Consider the following 19,375-nt stretch of genomic DNA (forward strand, 5'->3'; position numbering starts at 1 on the left):
CAGCAGAGCCTCTCTCTTTCTCAGCATCGCACGACCAGCTGCTGTCTCTGATTCCTTCTTTAGTTCTGTCTCCGCCACAGAAGAGGAGTCCCGACCATGAACAGTCTGAACGAGCAGTATGAGGAGAAGGTGCGTCCCTGCATCGACCTCATCGACTCGCTCCGCTCTCTGGGTGTAGAGAAGGACCTGGCGCTGCCGGCCATCGCCGTCATAGGAGACCAGAGCTCGGGGAAGAGCTCGGTGCTGGAGGCGCTGTCAGGGGTGTCCCTGCCCAGAGGGAAAGGTGCCGTATATTCCATGGAGAACTACGCAATTGTTCGCTCATTTGTCACAAAATAATGCATTTGTTTGAAGTGATAATTTAACTCTTCACACACCACATCGAAGCTTTTGATGTGGTAAGTAAGAGGGATAGTTCACTTAAAATTTTTAATTCACTCATCATCTGAGAGACGTGGACCTGCAGAGTTGTTGGATGTTCAGTTTCCTTCTCTGATCGGCAGGGCGCTACAGGACAAGTAAACATGTATTAATTCAGTTTAGTGTAGTTTATTGGTTTCAGTGTAGATAAGGAAATGTTCGGGTTGCAAATAAAACATGTTTATTCAATGGTTGTTAGCAGTGGCGTCACTAGGCTGTTTTATTCGGGGCTAAACCCCCGGATCTAATTTGATTAGCCCCGAATCTAATTTTTTGGTAAAAAAAAAAAAAAAAAAAAAAATCGACTTTCCGACGGTCCTTGAACGCCCCTCATTTACCGCACGAGAACAGAGCAACAAGTGCGTCAGTACACTTCAGCAGCCAGTCTCTCACTGTTTACAACAGGTGAGTAGTGAGCACAAGCCCTAGATTTCACAATGTCTTTATTATATGTCAGTAATTAAAATGTCTGTAAACGTTTTGAAAACCTTACTTATGGTAAATGTATATAATGTTATAATTGAATGCAAATGTATATCATGTACTTTGTCTGCAGCTAGAATGCTCTAGCTAGCTAACGTTAATGACTAGTAGTGTGATGGACCAGAAGTCATTGACCGGTTTGCCCAAGTCAAACCAGGAGATACCCACTTGTGTTCAAAGGACAAAGGTCCAAAGAAAGGAGCAAGAAACAGTGAAACGAGTGAAAATAAAAAGTTCACTACAAACAAGAAATGAACAAAGAAAGACAATACATGTAGAGTAACAGTTAATAATACACAGACAAATGTACAAGTATACACAATATGGAAAGTGTAAAGTAAAGACAGATATACTGTAGAACAGGGGTCTCAAACTCAAATTACATCGGGGCCGCTGGAGGCAGTATCTGGGTGAGGCTGGGCCGCATCAGGTATTCAACAAAAAAAAAAAACTTTGCTAAAAAAATCCAAACTTCTCTAATGTCATTACTAACTGTTATTTAACTTCAATGGGTTCTTCTGAACATGAATAGAATATTGAAGAACACGAACGGTTCTTGTAAACATGGCTTCTCTTGCCTACTTCTTGCTGCCAGAGACCTGGCAGCGCTTCCTCTCACATAGCTGAGCCACATTTGGCTTGAGGGAGGAAGCAGTTGAGACCCTCAGTATGGCTTGAAGATGATCATCAGTAAGCCTGGACCTGTACCTGGACTTATTGAAGTTCAAAGTGGAGAAGAGCTTTTCACACAAATATGTGCTCCAAAAAAGGCACATGGTCCGCTTGAACATTCGGGAAAGCTCAAGGAAGCTGGGGTTCAATTCTCACAAAAATTGCCCAAGCTTGTCTTCCTTTCCACTCACCTCCCTGAACTTGGCTTTGAGGTCAGAGTTGCACTGCAGGCCAATGTGCTCCATTTGAAGCACAGGAGGGGCATCTTGCACATCAAAGGAGAAGGGATCCGCAAAATTTTTGTAAAAGTCGCTCTGTGCGTCTTGAAGTCTGCAAATCTATGATCAAATTCCTCCTGTAGCCTCACATTTTTCTATACATGTTTGTGCTTACTTTGTGCCGGCGTGTTGGCTTGCCTGCGTTCTGGGACTTATTTGAGCAGATCCGGTACCTCTCGTATCGAAAAAAATATGAATATTAAAAAAAGTTTTTTAAGAAATGATTAAAATAAAATATAACAATATAATGTAATCACTAGAAGATTACGGAGCCCCTGTTGACATTGGTGGATGAAATACTAATTTGTGGCCACGCAATAACAAGATAATCTAATAAATTATATATAAAGCTTTCTTAACAATAGCATCACAATTTCATAAAATAATAACAAATGCAGACTTCTAAGATGAACCAAAATAACTAGCACATCGTCATGTACAGTCCGTGGCTCGGTGCGTAAATGTCACCACCAGAGGATGAGGGAATTGAAATCATTAAAATTCATCCACACATATCAGGTGTTAATAATAATGTAAACAGCCCAGACTGTAAAATGTAGATATTAGCTCAATGACGTGTTATAAACTGCTGCGGTTTAGAATAATCTGTCTGCGTAAAGAAGCTCCAAAACCTCACAGCGTGTGCGTAAAGGAGCCGTGGTGTCCCTTGAATTTGCCTTCAATTTAACAAATTGTGTGTGTGTGTATGTGTGTGTGTTCCGTTCCGCTGGACACAGAAGTCGCCTTTGCTCAGGACGCCACTTTATTAATCACTGACATAAAGACTGATACCGTCACTGCAGTATAGCCTAAATAAGTCCCACTGCATTGTAAGTGGCATGTGTGTGCTGTTTTAAGCGGCGTTTTATGTGCGTTCCGGGACCTGTGCTCGTCGTACCTGCGCTGTGATATGTACTTAGCGTTCCGGCACCTTGTGATTTACAAATGAAGCACTGGATACATCATGACCTGCGCGAAAGAGGGCGGAAAACTATGAATTTCACCCTCCTGCACCGCGCATCCAAAGCCACTCTTTTCTCTCCCGGCTCTCTCTCTCACTCACTCTCACAAGTACACACACACACACGACTCCGCCCCCCATGTCACTCACTTGCATGCTGCGTTCACTGGTCAGGCACACAGTAGGAAACCAGAATATCATAACATTGTCCCACACAGCAGCTAACAGCGGAGCTGCTACAATGTTTGTGCGGGCCGCACTAACATTAAACTTTCATATTAAGGTGGGGGCCACAAAATATCGTCCCGCGGGCCGCAATTGGCCCGCGGGCCGCGAGTTTGAGACCCCTGCTGTAGAAGAAAAGAAATGAACAAAGACAAACGCATGACTACAGAAAGATAAGATGTTTAAAAGGCTCTTGCCTTTTAAACATCTTATCTTTCTGCATTTCTGCATTGTATACTTTTTCAGACATTGTTTACTATTGTGAAACTAATACAAATATGTGAAGAATACATATATGACTATGTGACTCATTTATTATCGAAATGTGTAATGTTGGTGCTTATGAATGAGGCACTCATTCATAAGCAAAGGGAAGTTTGTGAAAAAAGACAAAGGGAAGTTTGTGAAAATCTATATTTTTACCATTGGTATTAATAAACTGCATACATTGTTTATTTTGTTATTTGTTATTATTTTCAAAAATTGCATGCGCAGTTACGTTTTGGCCCTGGGCTAAGCCCCGGATCTTTCAGAAACCTAGAAACGCCCCTGGTTGTTAGTGGTTAGGCATGTTTATTGGGGGATTTACAATGGACATAAACCAATATTACATGCAAGGGCACGTCGTTATTTTACTTGTACAATTGTACACCTAGACATATAAGCTTGGGGCGAGGCGTCGACGTAATCGAGGTCATTGATTACGCAAATACGTCGACTTCCGCAAAGTGGGTCATGAGAAAAGAGGCTAAGCACCATCAAAGGATGGACTCACCTGATGAGCAGGCTGATGTGAAACAAGTCGCCCACAATCCTCTAACATAGGTCCACAATAATCGGAGTTGTTTATGTTTGTTGAGTTTGTTTATATGTGTAATATAGTTATATATTAAGAAGAAATGGGTAGTGTCAAACTTTATTTATTTTTCAAAAATTGAGCACTTTATTTATTATCGTGCTAAGTGAAAAGTAATTTGTGTCTATGTCATCTAAGATGGCATCCTCCTTTCACCAAGTCCAGTGAACTTAAATGTATCCATTACCCCTCTCTCATTATTCACTCTCTAATAACTCAGGCATAGTGACAAGATGTCCTCTTGAGCTGAAGATGAAGAGAAAGAGATCAGGAGACGTGTGGTACGGAAAGATAAGCTACAGGGACTACGAGGAAGAGATAGATGACCCTGCAAATGTGGATAAAATGATTCGAGAAGGTACAGTACCACATTTTTTTATGTTACTAATAACAGCAAAGAATTGAAGGACCTACTTCATTTTCTAAGGTTTCATCTTTCATCATATTGTCCAGCCCTTCAATTATTATTATATATCACATTCCTTCTCTCCAGCTCAGGATAAAATGGCTGGGGTCGGTGTGGGCATCAGTGATGAACTGATCAGCCTGGAAATCGCCTCTCCTGATGTTCCAGACCTGACGCTCATTGACCTGCCTGGAATCACCAGGGTGGCTGTATTGGGACAACCAGAGAACATTGAACACCAGGTATTCAGGGTCCACAAAAACTCTGTCAACACGTCTCACAGGGACAAACTGTTGTTGAGTCCTGAGTGTTGTCTCTGAATTATCCAGCTGAACCATGCTAAAGCCTTTGGCCCAATACTATATCTCAGATATTACTTCTCATAGAGTTTAAGGATACATCTATTCTATGTAAATGGTATTTTGAAACTAAAACAATCTCTGTACTAGGGCTGCACGTTATATCGAAAATTTATTTTGACCCGTGTCAGATTCATTGCTATGAGCGGTTGAACTCTCTCTCTCTCTCTCTCTCTCTCTCTCTCTCTCTCTCTCTCTCTCTCTCTCTCTCTCTCTCTCTCTCTCTCTCTCTCTGTCTCTCTCTCTCTCTCTCTCTCTCTCTCTCTCTCTCTCTCTCTCTCTCTCTCTCTCTCTCAGCTGATGTCTCTGACTTGCTACAGTTTTAAAGTTCATTTGTTTGTCGCCAAAATAACAACACTGATCATCACATAATGATCAATATTTTAATAATTAGTTAAATTAATAACCCCCTGTATCTCTACCTCGCTCTCACACATGGTCAATCTCCATTGACTCAATCAAATCTCAATCTGGATAAAAGCAACAGACTTTGTCAACTTAGTAAATGTTTTTGGAGCTGAAGTTTCTTCGAGGACCATGTGAACGCCAGGCTTGTTCCTAGCAGACTTGATTAGTTTTCAAAATAAAAACATATTAGTGTGGATGTAGTTCTGTAATATTCATTCATTATGTGATATGTAACATTCTCAAGCACAACAACGTTGATGAATACTTTCAGATAAAGAGACTTATCAACAAGTTCATCACAAAACAAGAAACCATCAGCCTGGTGGTTGTCCCATGTAACGTGGACATCGCAACCACAGAGGCCTTGAAGATGGCCCAGGAGGTGGATCCCGATGGAGAGAGAACTTTGGGTAAAAACATTGGAGTTTTACAAAACGTCGGTCCAAATGTAGGTGACGTTACTCAGCTCTCAGTTATTTCATTCTGTCTCTTTCAGGTATTTTGACCAAGCCTGATCTGGTTGACAAAGGATCAGAGGAGTCTGTGATTGACATTGTTCATAATGAGGTCATCCCCCTGAAGAAGGGCTACATGATCGTCAAGTGCAGGGGTCAGCAGGAGATCACAGACAAAGTGTCTCTGACTGAATCATTAGAAAGAGAGAAAACCTTCTTTACAGAACATGCATATTTCCAGTAAGTTCGTTTTTGGGGTAATGCTACAAAATATGAATATGGTAAAGTGTTGACAGGTTCTGTACTATGTACTCAGTCCCTGTTAATTCCTACTGCAGCAACCTGTACAATGAAGAACTGGCCACAGTTCCTAAACTGGCTGAGAAACTCACAATTGAGCTGGTGCATCACATTGAGGTGAATCTTTATTATTGTTTTGTTACAATTACAGTATAAATTATTATTTGTCAAATTTGGTAACAATCATTTGACCCCTGCTGTGTTATTTTCAGAAATCTCTCCCTCGACTGGAAGAACAGGTCGAGGAGAAACTGGCACAAACGCAGGTAGAGCTGGAGAGATACGGCAGTGGACCCCCATCTGACCCAGCTGAGAGAATCGCATTCCTGATTGATGTGCGAGCTTCCTCATGCTTCATAATATTTACCAGGCAACACAAATACTCACAGCTACTATTTCTGAACAACCTGTTAACAGCTGATTCTGCTGTCTTACGTGGATTCTAGAAAGTGACAGCGTTCACTCAGGATGCCATCAGTCTGGCTGCAGGAGAGGAACTCAGATGTGGAGACAATCTCAATGTCTTTTCTATGCTCAGAAAAGAGTTCGGGAAGTGGAGCATCCACCTGGACAAAACGGGACACAACTGTGAGTGTTTTATTTCTGTCTGGTGTAAAGCCCATCAGCAGGACTCAGAAATAAATATCTGTTAATGTGTCATAGTTAACAATAAGATCGAGAAAAAGGTGGAGGACTATGAAGAGAGGTACCGTGGAAGAGAACTGCCGGGCTTCATCAACTACAAGACGTTTGAGGGCATGGTCAGTGAGCAGATGAAACAGCTGGAACAACCAGCTGTTAAGAAACTCAAGGAAATTGGAGGTAAATTATTGAATATACTGTAAGACAAAAGCATTGTGTTTTTCTGCATTCTGTTTGCCTCAGTGGAAATCAGGCTGCTGCATTTCCATTTCCTCCAGATGCTGTTAGGAAGGTGTTCTTGCAGCTGGCCAGCAGTAGCTTCACTGGATTTCCTAACCTCACAAAATCAGCCAAGGTCTTTTATAACTTCGATATTGACATTCTTATAATTTGATATTCATCGTCAGTAACATACTGCATGTCAAAAATCTAATTTTCCAGGCAAGGATTGAAAACATAAAGCAAGAAAAAGAGTCCATTGCAGAGTCCATGCTGAGAACCCAGTTCAAGATGGAGACGTTGGTTTACTCCCAGGACAGAACCTACAGCAGCAGTTTGAGTGACAGAAAGAGAGAGGAGAGCGAGGAGGAAGAAAAACGTTCTAAAAAGATTGCTCCTAGGCATTACATGGATAATCATGCAACACTTCAGGAGTTGCTCTTTCACCTTAGATCATATTACAGAGTAAGTTTTCATTGTGGGTTAATGTTCATGAACAAATACGATGAGTCCGCTAGAGGTCTGTTTTTTCCCCAAGGACTGTTTTGTCCGTCAAACGTTTCTCATATAATATGTCTATTAAATTTCAGATTGCCAGCCAGCGTCTCGCTGATCAGATACCGCTGGTTATTCGCTACCAGATGTTGCAGCAGTCCGCTGTCCAGCTTCAGAGGGAGATGCTGCAGATGCTACAGGACAAGGACAATTGGGAGCTCTTGCTGAAGGAGGACAGTGACATTGGTTCCAAGAGAGCTGCTTTGCAGAGTCGCCACAAACGCCTCATGAGGGCCCGAGAGTACCTGGTGAAATTTTAAAGCCTGCAAGTTAAAGCCTGCATTACTCTGCTTTTCAACATTCATTTGAGAAATACTGCAAATAAGTCGTCGAAGAAGTGTAGAATGGACAGGTTGTGTTTAATGACCTGTTATGTGCACTATATTGTTAGACAAGGAAAGGTCATGAAATTCACTGAAAACTATGCCTTTCCCTTATTAAACAGGATTTGAATGTTGCTTAATATACGTATATTCTTGGAACATATCCAAAAGCAACAATATTCATATTTGTTACTGCGTTTGTTTAAGATTTCACAACTTGCTTTTACAGGTAATAGTACTCAGACAATCTGTTGTCTTGAAAGTTATGTATTGTCAAAAAATATTTTATGTTATTGTGTATGCAGCTTATTTAGACATCCAAAAGTAGAAATATAAGATTTTTTCAGAATTATGTTTCAGTTTTCAATGTAAGTTGCGTATTCATTTTTTTCTAAGAGAAACATCGGTCTCTTTAGCTGAGACTTATTACTAAATTACCAAATCCTCAGGGGAGGTGCGGATGCAAGTGATAACTACGAGCGACACATTCCAGTCTTTTAATACTTTTACTACCATCAAAATGCTTCTTAGAGCTGCTTTAAAGAAACACTGATCAATTCATGCTTAACTGAATTGTTGTCAGAGTAGAAATGTATCTGTTTTAACCTACTACAATCCATTAAAACACACTTGAAGTTTGCATTACTGTAAAATAAATGCCTGTCACTGTCTTCTTGATGGATGTGTTAACTTTGGACTTGAATTTACTCAGGACTATACTGTACTTTGACTACTCCTGGTGGTTTCACACAGGAACTTGTAAAAACAAAATCCCATCTGGATGAGATGACATTAGTAGAAAGTTGATTCAATAATAACATCCTACTCAGTAACTATTAACCAATGATGAATTTGACCAATTACCTTTTAATAGGCGTTTTTCAATCACTTGTATTTGTTATTGATATCAGTCTAATGTGCTGGATGTCTTGCGTACATGAAATCCTTGTTGGCCTTGAAACCTTGGTAAATCATTCTAAACAAAGAGAGATAGACAATTTCAGTTCTATGTGCCGACATATAAATATGCAGCATATCAATAAATAACTAAACTGAATAACAAAAACGTAGACAAGCCAACTTTATTGAACAATACATACAAAAAGATTCAGGGACAAATACAAAATCATTTAAAAGCGATCCGCTGCATTCATTCTACTCAGGAGCTTGAAACGTTCATTCACCATTCTCTGCTGGGCTCTCCTGGCTGTTGTCGTCATTGTCTGATTTTTCATCATCTAGGAAAGATAAAGAAGATTAGCATAGTGACCTTTAAAATTTCCAAACCTTAACAGAGGTCCGGGTTTGTTGTACAGCACAACAGCTACTGAGAATAGAGAACATAAAGACAACACAAACATGGTACCAACGCATGCCCTTGTTTACTCACTCTCAAGAGTCTGCTGTAGTTCCTGTATGGTACTCAGTAGCACGTGGAACTGCTTCTTCCTTAACTCCAACTGAGTGAGACAAAAGGGGCTTAAAACAATTGAGGTAAAATATTACGGTTGATTGAAGGCACTGGGAGGGGGAAAAGAAGAGAGCATAATTGTATTTGATTTTACCTTATCCACATTCTCCTTGATGTGAGACAGTTGCTGGAGTTCTTTAAGTGCCTCCAACTGTCTTTAGGTGTTCAAAGCAAAGGGAGGTATGCATTATTATTATCACCACATACTAAGTGGATGTTTGAAATGAAACAATATTTGAATGAAACAAGACAAAGGCCTACTTACTTTAATGTCTCGTGTCGGTCTGGGTGCTGCTGGATAACTTTGGCCAAAGCATCATACTCTAAAGAGAAAGAAGAAATAAAGGACATGAAACATTTTTGCTAAATTTTACCTAGCCTCGTAACCAGCTAGTCCTCTGAAATGACTGATGCCTTCTGTGTTAAAAAAAAAAAATTTAAGTTGTGTTGCAATTCTACGTATTGAAACTGTGTATTTTTTTAATCATCCTATTTCAAAAGGTCAAAGCCTATCCTAATAAAATACATCACTTCTGTGTGTGTGTGTGTGTGTGTGTGTGTGTGTGTGTGTGTGTGTGTGTGTGTGTGTGTGTGTGTGTGTGTGTGTGTGTGTGTGTGTGTGTGTGTGTGTGTGTGTGTGTGTGTGTGTGTGTGTGTGTTCGTCTCTGTCCCCTTTCACACAAACTGATATTCACATGTATTTAGTTATGATTCGATTATGACGGGCCATGACTCTGTCCTGTCTGTGCGCGTCAGGTTACGTCTCGTGTTGTGTGAAGCGGGGGAATGCGTGCACACGGTGTTTAAACAGGTGTCTCATGAACTCAAACAAACACAAAGTAAACGTCAATCCTGTACGTGTCCTAATCACTTGTGATCAGTGCTGGTGTTTATTGTTAAAGTGTAAAGTGAGCGCAGGTCAGAGGTGAGGAGGAAACAGACGCCGACACATACAGGACGACCGGACCTTTAATGAGCGGCTTCCCTGCTCTGCTGCGCCCCGCCCACAGTCAGTATCTCATAATTATGAGATACTAAGTCATAAATATGAGATAAAGGATTTTTGTTTTCTTCAACACAGTGGCGGAAATTGGCTTCCATATTAAACAGACCAGATTTACGCAGAGTAAATATATCATGAGTGATTTTTTCCTTCTATGTGAACGCACATACTGCATTCGCTGCAGGTTTATGAAAGTGAAGGAAACGAAACCTAACTTTAGAAATCTGGGATTCCGCCTCTCTGCCAATACATAAGACTCTGTATGTGACGGAAGCACCAGAGCCTCTCTCTTTCTCAGCATCGCACGACCAGCTGCTGTCTCTGATTCCTTCTTTAGTCCCGACCATGAACAGTCTGAACGAGCAGTATGAGGAGAAGGTGCGTCCCTGCATCGACCTCATCGACTCGCTCCGCTCTCTGGGTGTAGAGAAGGACCTGGCGCTGCCGGCCATCGCCGCCATAGGAGACCAGAGCTCGGGGAAGAGCTCCGTGCTGGAGGCGCTGTCAGGGGTGTCCCTGCCCAGAGGAAAAGGTGCCGTATATTCCATGGAGAACTACGCAATTGTTCGCTCATTTGTCACAAAATAATGCATTTGTTTGAAGTGATAACTTAACTCTGCGCGCAACACATCGAAGCTTTTGATTTGGTAACTTAGAAGGATAGTTCACTTAAAAATTTAAATTCACTCATTATCTGAGAAATGTGGACCTGCAGAGTTTTTATTAAATGGTTGTTAATGGTTATGTATGTTTATTGGTGGATTTACAATGGACATAAACCAATATTACATGAAAGGGCGCGTAATTATTGTACATGTACAATTGTACACCTAGACATATAAGCCTGGGGCGAGGCGTCGACGAAATCGGGGTCATTGAATATGTAAACACGTCGACTTCCGCAAAGTGCGTCATGAGGAAAGAGGCTGCGCACAATCAAAGGATGGACTCACCTGATGATCAGGCTGAAGTTGATGTTGGACCGGTTAATGTAGATTTTATTTTGGAGAGATATGGGACTGTAAAAGGCTGATTAGCAGTTCTATCCGGGACCCGGGAATAATGCATTGCAGTTCATACTTTGTTTGTTGTCAGATTTGTTTGTATACGTGTATTTTTGATAAATTCATAATATATAAATCAATGAATAGGATAATACACACAATATCAACCTCAACCCACACATTGAGGAAAAGACTAACAGTAAGAGAAAATTACAATGTCATACAGAAGTTTGGGAACCCATGGTCAAAATTTGTGTTACTGCGAACAGTAAAGATATGAACTGATCTCCAAAAGGCATATCAATGAAAATGCTTTTTAACATTTTAAGCAAGATTAGTGTAAGGTGAAAAGAGAGAGCAGTGTGCGAAAGTTCAGACAGACCAAGAGATTTTAGCTGTTTTGTCAGTTTGTAATGGGATGTGATTAAGAAAGAGCAGATAACAGTAACAATGGAGGTCAAGTTGAGGCCATAAATACATATTCATAACATACATATTCTTTATAAATCTCTGTAAACACTGTAGAATAAACCTGCATAACTAAGATAATTTAACATAAATACTGTTTACTCTATGTATTATTACAGATTGCACTTCAAGTGTACCTGTAGTGTCTTAGTTGTTGTACGACCATTTACTTGTTTGTGCATGCGTACATCCAGAACGAGGGCTGGGCAGAGGCTCTCTGTGTCTGCATGTCAATGATATTGCATTATCCACTCACCGCTATGCCAATGGAGAGGTGGGTGAAGTGTCCACGAAACACTTACAGAGTTTCAGGGGTGAACAGCGTTGCAGCCAATTCCAATACAATTGACGTAAAGGATGACCTCTTCTCCAAACAGAAAAAAACTGGAAAAAAACATAAAATGCCTCCACACACATTGACACCATGTTTTGAACTTAAATGTGTGCTGTTATCATTCTTGCAGTTCTCGAGAATGAGCTGTAGTTACTGCAGCAGTTACTAGCGGGAGGATATCAGAGGCTAAAAAGATGGTGTAAATGATGCTTTTTCGGGTCGAATTTGAATGTCAGGGCTAATTTTTTGGTGAACTATCCCTTTAAGGGAAACTTTTATTTTATTATATTTACTACGGTAATTTAAATATTCACCAGATTATCGTGCTGAATGAAAAGTAATTTCTGTCTATGTCATCTGTGATGGCATCCTACTTTCACCAAGTCCAGTGGACTTCAATATATCCATTACCCCTCTCTCGTTATTTACTCATTAATAACTCAGGCATAGTGACAAGATGTCCTCTTGAGCTGAAGATGAAGAGAAAGAGATCAGGAGACGTGTGGTACGGAGAGATAAGCTACAGGGACTACAAGGAAGAGATACATGACCCTGCAGATGTGGATAAAATGATTCGAGAAGGTAACAGCAAATAATTGAAGGAGCTATTGCATTTTCTAAGGTGTCAACTTTCATCACATTGTCCAGCCCTTCAGTTATTATCATATATCACATTCCTTCTCTCCAGCTCAGGATAAAATAGCTGGGGTCGGTGTGCGCATCAGTGATGAACTGATCAGCCTGACGATCGCCTCTCCTGATGTTCCAGACCTGACGCTCATTGACCTGCCTGGAATCACCAGGGTGGCTGTATTGGGACAACCAGAGGACATTGAACACCAGGTATTCTGGGTCATCAAAAACTCTGTCAACACGTCTCACAGGGACAAACTCTTGTTGAGTCCTGAGTGTTGTCTCTGAATTATCCAGCTGAACCAGGCAAAACCTTTGGCCCCATACTACATTACATTACATTACATTTCATTTAGCTGACGCTTTTATCCAAAGCGACTTACAATAAGTGAATTCAACCCTGAGGGTACAAACCAAGAACAACAAGAATCAAGACAGTAAAAGTTCTTCGAAATAAAGCAAAACTACAAAGTGCTATAAGTAAGTGCCATTTTAGTGCTACCAAAGTGTTAGTTTCAAAAGTGGTTAGTTTTTTTTTATTCAAGGTACAGTCGGAAGAGGTGTGTTTTTAGTTTTCGGCGAAAGATGTGTAAATCTCAGGAATTACTTCTCATAGAGAACCGTGTGGACGCCAGGCTTGTTACTAGCAGACTTGATTTGTTTTAAAACAAAAACATATTAGTTTGGATGTAGTTCTGTAATGTTCATTCATTATGTGATATGTAACATTCTCAAGCACAACAACGTTGTTCGTTGAAAAACAACATGAATCAATACTTTCAGATAAAGAGACTTATCAACAAGTTCATCACAAAACAAGAAACCATCAGCCTGGTGGTTGTCCCATGTAACGTGGACATCGCAACCACAGAGGCCTTGAAGATGGCCCAGGAGGTGGATCCCGATGGAGAGAGAACTTTGGGTAAATACATTGGAGTTTTAGAAAACGTCGACCCAATTGTAGGTGAACTTACTCAGCTCTCAGTTATTTCATTCTGTCTCTTTCAGGTATTTTGACCAAGCCTGATCTGGTTGACAAAGGATCAGAGGAGTCTGTGATTGACATTGTTCATAATGAGGTCATCCCCCTGAAGAAGGGCTACATGATTGTCAGGTGCAGGGGTCAGCAGGAGATCACAGACAAAGTGTCTCTGATGGAAGCATTAGAAAGAGAGAAAACCTTCTTTACAGAACATGCATATTTCCAGTAAGTTCGTTTTTGGGGTAATGCTACAAAATATGTATATGGTACAGTGTTGACAGGTTCTGTACTATGTACTCAGTCTCTGTTAATTCCTACTGCAGCAACCTGTACAATGAAGAACTGGCCACAGTTCCTAAACTGGCTGAGAAACTCACAGTTCAGCTGGTGCAACACATTGAGGTGAATCTTTATTATTGTTTTGTTACAATTATAGTATAAATTAGGATTTGTCGAATTTGGTAACAATCATTTGACCCCTGCTGTGTTATTTTCAGAGATCTCTGCCTCGACTGGAAAAACAGGTCGAGGAGAAACTGGCAAAAACGCAGGTAGAGCTGGAGAGATACGGCAGTGGACCCCCATCTGACCCAGCTGAGAGAATCGCATTCCTGATTGATGTGCGAGCTTCCTCATGCTTCATAATATTTACCAGGCAACACAAATACTCACAGCTACTATTTCTGAACAACCTGTTAACAGCTGATTCTGCTGTCTTACGTGGATTCTAGAAAGTGACAGCGTTCACTCAGGATGCCATCAGTCTGGCTGCAGGAGAGGAACTCAGATGTGGAGACAATCTCAATGTCTTTTCTATGCTCAGAAGAGAGTTTGGGAAGTGGAGCATCTGCCTGGACAAAACGGGACGAAACTGTGAGTGTTTTATTTCTGTCTGGTGTATAGCGCACCAGCAGGACTCATAATAAATATCTGTTAATGTGTCATAGTTAACATTAAGATCGAGCAAAAGGTGGAGGACTATGAAGAGAGGTATCGTGGAAGAGAACTGCCGGGCTTCATCAACTACAAGACGTTTGAGGTCATGGTCAGTGATCAGATGAAACAGCTGGAAGCACCAGCTGTTAAGAAACTCAAGGATATTGGAGGTAAATGATTGAATATAAGACAAATGCATTGTGTTTTTCTGAATTCTGTTTGCCTCAGTGGAAATCAGGCTGCTGCATTTCCATTTCCTCCAGATGCTGTTAGGAAGGTGTTCTTGCAGCTGGCCAGCAGTAGCTTCACTGGATTTCCTAACCTCATAAAAACAGCCAAGGTCTTTTATAACTTCGATATTGACATTCTTATAATTTGATCTTCATCGTCAGTAACATGCTGCATGTAAAAAATCTCATTTTCCAGGCAAAGATTGAAACTATAAAGCAAGAAAAAGAGTCCATTGCAGAAACCTTGCTGAGAACCCAGTTCAAGATGGAGACGTTGGTTTACTCCCAGGACAGAACCTACAGCAACAGTTTGAGTGACAGCCAGAGAGAGGAGGGCGAGGTGGAAGTAAAACGTTATAAAAGGAGTACTAAGGGCTACATGGATAATCATGCAACACTTCAGGAGTTGCTCTTACACCTTAGATCATATTACAAAGTAAGTTGTCATTGAGGGTTAATGTTCATGAACAAATACGATGAGTCACGTTTACATAGAGGTCTGTTTTTTCCCAACAGTTTTTGTCCGTCAAACTTTTCTCATATATGTCTATTATATTTCAGATTGCCAGCCAGCGTCTCGCTGACCAGATACCGCTGGTTATTCGCTACCAGATGTTGCAGCAGTCCGCTGTCCAGCTGCAGAGGGAAATGCTGCAGATGCTTCAGGATAAGGAGAATTGGGAGCTCTTGCTGAAGGAGGACAGTGACATTGGTTCAAAGAGAGCTGCTTTGCAGAGTCGCCACAAACGCCTCATGAAGGCCCGAGAGTACCTGGTGAAGTTTTAAAGCCTGCAAGTTAAAGCCTGCATTACTCTACTTTGCAACATTCATTTGAGGAATACTGCAAATTAGTCGTTGAAGAAGTGTAGAATGGACAGGTTGGGTTTTAACGTCCTATAATGTGCACTATATTGTTAAACAAGGAAAGGTCATGAAACTCACTGAAAAATATGCCTTTTTTTTTTAAACAGGATTTGAATGCTGCTTAATATATGTATATATTTTTGAAACATTGGTCTCTTTAGCTGTGACTTATTACCCAAACCTGAGGGGAGGTGTGGATGCAAGTACTAACTCTGTTTATCACTACGAGCGACACATTCCAGTCTTTTAATACATTGTTTCTAGCATCAAAATGCTTCTTAGAGCTGCTTTAAAGAAAACACTGATCAATTCATGCATAACTGAATTGTTCAGTGTCACATTAGAAATGTATCTCTTTCAACGTAACTACAATCCAGTGAAACACACTTTCTGTCTCCTTGATGGATATGGTTAACTTAGGACATTAAACGTACTCACGACTATACTCAAATAAAAAACATGTACTTTGACTCCTCCTGGTGGCTTCACATAGGAACTTGTAAAAACAAAATTCCCATCTGGAGATGACATAAGTAGAAAGTTGATTCAATAATAACATCCTACTCAGTTACTATTAACCAATACTGGATTTTACCAATTACCTTTTAATAGCCGTTTTTCAAATCACTTGTATTTGTTATAGATATCAGTCTAATGTGCTGGATGTCTTGCGTAAATGAAATCCTTGTTTGCCTGGAAACCTTGGTAAATCATTCTAAACAAAGGGAGATAGACAATTTCAGTTCTATGTGCCGACATATAAATATGCGGCATATCAATAAATAACTAAACTGAATAACAAAAACGTAGACAAGCCAACTTTATTGAACAATACATAAAAAAAGATTCAGGGACAAATACAAAATCATTTAAAAGCGATCCGCTGCATTCATTCTACTCAGGAGCTTGAAACGTTCATTCACCATTCTCTGCTGGGCTCTCCTGGCTGTTGTCGTCATTGTCTGATTTTTCATCATCTAGGAAAGATAAAGAACATTAGCATAGTGATCTTTAAAATTTCTTCAAACCTTAACAGAGGTCCGGGTTTGATGTACAGCACAACAGCTACTGAGAATAGAGAACATAAAGACAACACAAACATGGTACCAACGCATGCCCTTGTTTACTCACTCTCAAGAGTCTGCTGTAGTTCCTGTATGGTACTCAGTAGCACGTGGAACTGCTTCTTCCTTAACTCCAACTGAGTGAGAAAAAAGAGGTTTAAAACAATTGAGGTAAAAATATTACTGTTGATTAAAAGGCACTGGGAGGGGGAAAAGAAGAGAGCATAATTGTATTTGTTTTTACCTTATCATCCACATTCTCCTTGATGTGAGAAAGTTGCTGGAGTTCTTTGTCAAGTGCCTCCAACTGTCTGTAGGTGTTCAAAGCAAAGGGAGGTATGCATTATTATTATCACCACATACTAAGTGGATGTTTGACACATATGAAACAATATTTGAATGAATCAAGTCATAGGCCGACTTACTTTAATGTCTCGTGTCGGTCTGGGTGCTGCTGGATAACTTTGGCCAAAGCATCATACTCTAAAGAGAAAGAAGAAATAAAGGACATGAAACATTTTTGCTAAATTTTACCAACCCTCGTTGCCACCAAGTCGTCTAAATGACTGATGCCTTCTGTGCTAATTTTAGTTTTGAGGCAATTTTAACCTTTGTTAAATAGCCTCAAAACAATCTCTCCCTTTGCACTTTGAAATACCACCAACTTATTTTTCATCATCACTGCCAATAACTCATTGGATCATGTTTGCTAGTCAATCAATGAATGATATTTATGTCTACATCCGAGGGTAAAGCTATGTGTGTTTAACTTACAAAAAAGATGTATACAAATTTTTACTACCTTCTTTTTTTTTTATGTCAAAGTTTAATAGTAGTGATTTCACCTCCATGTGGTTGGGTCTTACTATGGCTACACAACACTGTATATAAGGAGCGCAAGCAGTTAGTCAATTGCAAATGCACACATTTTCTAAAAGTCTAGAGTCCTGAAAATATTCTTACCTTGGCGATTTTTTCGTATCCTCTTTGCCCTCTGTATTTCCTTTTTGCATTCTGCTATCTTCTCATGTGCCGATGTGATGTTTTGTTCTGCAGGGAGAACAAAGAGCTGGTTATGAGGTCATTGTGCGATGCATTTGAAACACAAACATTGATGTTATTTTGCGGTCACAGTTTTTCCTAATTACTAAACAGATAGTATTAAAATCAAGAGGATTTGTATTATACAATAACAATGATAATAATCACTCAAGTTACTCAAAGCCACTGCAGAGTTAGTAAAACATAAAACAAATCAAGGACAGAAAATAACAGTAGAAATACTAGCTGGGGGATAGTGAAACTAGCGCATTACGGCAGGTGGATTTTGAAGAGTTTTTAAAAGTGTCCAGAGATGGGATATTGTGGATCAGTGCCAGACTCAAACTGGGGTCTCGGGGCATGCAAGGGGAGGATTATTGAATGGGATGCATATAAGTGACAGTTCTTACCAATGTTAGTGTAGATTGTCTCATAGTTCTCCATTTCCCGAAGATTCATGTCATAAACCATCAACGTCTTCCCCATGGAGAACTCGCACTGGGCCAGTGTGCTCTGCATCCTCTGCGTGAAGCTACACAGAACAATACGATGCTGTGAGACTCGGAGCAAAGCAGCTGTTCACCACAGTTTTAAACATGAATATTAAAATACTATGCGACAAAGGCTGAGGTCCTGTCGTCTTCCAGGGAGCTCATTTACCCTTCCTCCGGGGTCCCAGGCGAGTTGCACCATTTGGTGAAACTCTTTAGCAGCACATTGATCCGACGATCATCACCAGCTCCGTCCCCGTCGATGAGAAGACGTTTCCGAATAACTTCATCTGGGATGGGGCCGAGAGAGAGGGGGGGGGGGTTAGGCAACCTTTCATAAACAGCAGCTATGTTAGAAAGCCACCGGCTAACTGTTAGCTAGCTAACGTGGCTACTGTTCTATTAGCTGTTTTGGAAGCATGCTAACACGTATTTGTATAAGGTGAGTTTGGTTATTTGTGATCTTACTTTGAAAATGTACACGTTTCTACTTGTGGCTTTTAGCAAAGCGGAAATCCACAAATAAAACAATAACTTACCATCTGTAACTGCGCCCATGTCTACAGCCGCTGGATAAACTTTATTGAATAGCCGGAAGTGAACAAAGCACACTGAGGCGGTGATTGGTCTTTTTTTTCTTCGGTGTTTATTGGCGGTTGGCATCCAAGTCGGGTCATTACCGCCACCAGCTGATATGGAGTATGGATCAAAATGTCTGCAATTCACAGTAATAAAATAGTCCTTTCAATCAGATTACTTATTCGAAACTTTTCAAAGGAAATTATTTATAGTTTATCTTGGGTAGTATTCAGTTCTACCTATAAATACCTACTTTATTCTAACAAAACTGAATGAATGACAGAATAAAGAACCATAATGGATACACATGGATCATTTCGTTTATAGTACAATGAAGCAATATATATGTCTTTTCAATTCATAATCATTATTACCTATTATAATTTGCACTCACTGTGGTGCCATCGCCAAGCAGTATATTTAAAGCTGAAGCCATCAAATTGTGCCTGTGATATGTTCTTCTTGCAAATTGTTTAAGGTTTTCTTTGATGGATTTTAGCCAAAACCATGTCAGTAGCTTTCATTTCACTTAAGTGAATAATGAAAATACTGCAAAAACATTTTTTCTGCGAAACTTCAACAATTAAGAAAGCCATGAAAACATAATAAACTATTTAACTTGCATGGGTAATAAATCATAATTTAAAAAAAATGATTCAACTTAAATGTAACAAGTTGTTTATGCTAACAATTGACATACACTTTACAGGCTG

The 19,375-nt window shown here is 40.2% G+C and overlaps 4 protein-coding genes across 4 annotated transcripts; 2 read left to right on the plus strand and 2 right to left on the minus strand.

Annotated features, from left to right (window-relative positions):
- LOC133000242 (interferon-induced GTP-binding protein Mx-like) lies at positions 1-8,240 on the plus strand. Its single transcript, XM_061070126.1, has 12 exons — positions 1-283; positions 4,116-4,253; positions 4,389-4,543; positions 5,340-5,478; positions 5,565-5,763; positions 5,862-5,940; positions 6,036-6,158; positions 6,270-6,411; positions 6,487-6,645; positions 6,744-6,820; positions 6,907-7,149; positions 7,275-8,240. The coding sequence occupies exons 1-12, from the start codon at positions 97-99 to the stop codon at positions 7,497-7,499; spliced, it is 1,866 nt and encodes a 621-aa protein (XP_060926109.1). The 5' UTR covers positions 1-96; the 3' UTR covers positions 7,500-8,240.
- Positions 8,241-8,650: 410 nt separating this feature from the next.
- On the minus strand, positions 8,651-9,384 carry LOC133000245 (THO complex subunit 7 homolog). The gene is made up of 4 exons (XM_061070129.1): positions 9,299-9,384; positions 9,128-9,188; positions 8,953-9,022; positions 8,651-8,800 (listed from the first exon to the last, which is right to left on the minus strand). The coding sequence occupies exons 1-4, from the start codon at positions 9,382-9,384 to the stop codon at positions 8,739-8,741; spliced, it is 279 nt and encodes a 92-aa protein (XP_060926112.1). The 3' UTR covers positions 8,651-8,738.
- An 863-nt stretch (positions 9,385-10,247) lies between these two features.
- Positions 10,248-15,957, plus strand: LOC133000243 (interferon-induced GTP-binding protein Mx-like). Its single transcript, XM_061070127.1, has 12 exons — positions 10,248-10,568; positions 12,287-12,424; positions 12,531-12,685; positions 13,259-13,397; positions 13,484-13,682; positions 13,781-13,859; positions 13,955-14,077; positions 14,189-14,330; positions 14,405-14,563; positions 14,657-14,733; positions 14,820-15,059; positions 15,185-15,957. The coding sequence occupies exons 1-12, from the start codon at positions 10,382-10,384 to the stop codon at positions 15,407-15,409; spliced, it is 1,863 nt and encodes a 620-aa protein (XP_060926110.1). The 5' UTR covers positions 10,248-10,381; the 3' UTR covers positions 15,410-15,957.
- Positions 15,958-16,294: 337 nt separating this feature from the next.
- Positions 16,295-18,666, minus strand: LOC133000244 (THO complex subunit 7 homolog). The gene is made up of 8 exons (XM_061070128.1): positions 18,623-18,666; positions 18,253-18,373; positions 18,003-18,124; positions 17,515-17,601; positions 16,977-17,034; positions 16,796-16,862; positions 16,619-16,688; positions 16,295-16,464 (listed from the first exon to the last, which is right to left on the minus strand). The coding sequence occupies exons 1-8, from the start codon at positions 18,639-18,641 to the stop codon at positions 16,403-16,405; spliced, it is 606 nt and encodes a 201-aa protein (XP_060926111.1). The 5' UTR covers positions 18,642-18,666; the 3' UTR covers positions 16,295-16,402.
- Positions 18,667-19,375: the final 709 nt, after the last annotated feature.

This window comes from Limanda limanda, chromosome 4 (assembly GCF_963576545.1).
Source record: "Limanda limanda chromosome 4, fLimLim1.1, whole genome shotgun sequence".
Lineage (NCBI taxonomy): Eukaryota > Metazoa > Chordata > Actinopteri > Pleuronectiformes > Pleuronectidae > Limanda > Limanda limanda.

What these genes read in the sequence shown, in the direction of transcription:
- LOC133000242 (XM_061070126.1), top strand. Translation starts at nt 97, where the DNA reads ATGAACAGTCTGAACGAGCAGTATGAGGAGAAGGTGCGTCCCTGCATC. An exon ending in ACAGAACATGCATATTTCCA is followed by an intron (nt 5,764 to 5,861) that starts GTAAGTTCGTTT and finishes TTCCTACTGCAG; the next exon opens with CAACCTGTACAATGAAGAAC. An exon ending in ACCTTAGATCATATTACAGA is followed by an intron (nt 7,150 to 7,274) that starts GTAAGTTTTCAT and finishes ATTAAATTTCAG; the next exon opens with ATTGCCAGCCAGCGTCTCGC.
- LOC133000245 (XM_061070129.1), bottom strand. Translation starts at nt 9,384, where the DNA reads ATGTCCTTTATTTCTTCTTTCTCTTTAGAGTATGATGCTTTGGCCAAA. An exon ending in GACCGACACGAGACATTAAA is followed by an intron (nt 9,189 to 9,298) that starts GTAAGTAGGCCT and finishes GAACACCTAAAG; the next exon opens with ACAGTTGGAGGCACTTAAAG. An exon ending in ACTACAGCAGACTCTTGAGA is followed by an intron (nt 8,801 to 8,952) that starts GTGAGTAAACAA and finishes TATCTTTCCTAG; the next exon opens with ATGATGAAAAATCAGACAAT.
- LOC133000243 (XM_061070127.1), top strand. Translation starts at nt 10,382, where the DNA reads ATGAACAGTCTGAACGAGCAGTATGAGGAGAAGGTGCGTCCCTGCATC. An exon ending in GGACAAAACGGGACGAAACT is followed by an intron (nt 14,331 to 14,404) that starts GTGAGTGTTTTA and finishes AATGTGTCATAG; the next exon opens with TTAACATTAAGATCGAGCAA. An exon ending in GAAACTCAAGGATATTGGAG is followed by an intron (nt 14,564 to 14,656) that starts GTAAATGATTGA and finishes CATTTCCTCCAG; the next exon opens with ATGCTGTTAGGAAGGTGTTC.
- LOC133000244 (XM_061070128.1), bottom strand. An exon ending in GACCGACACGAGACATTAAA is followed by an intron (nt 16,863 to 16,976) that starts GTAAGTCGGCCT and finishes GAACACCTACAG; the next exon opens with ACAGTTGGAGGCACTTGACA. An exon ending in ACTACAGCAGACTCTTGAGA is followed by an intron (nt 16,465 to 16,618) that starts GTGAGTAAACAA and finishes TATCTTTCCTAG; the next exon opens with ATGATGAAAAATCAGACAAT.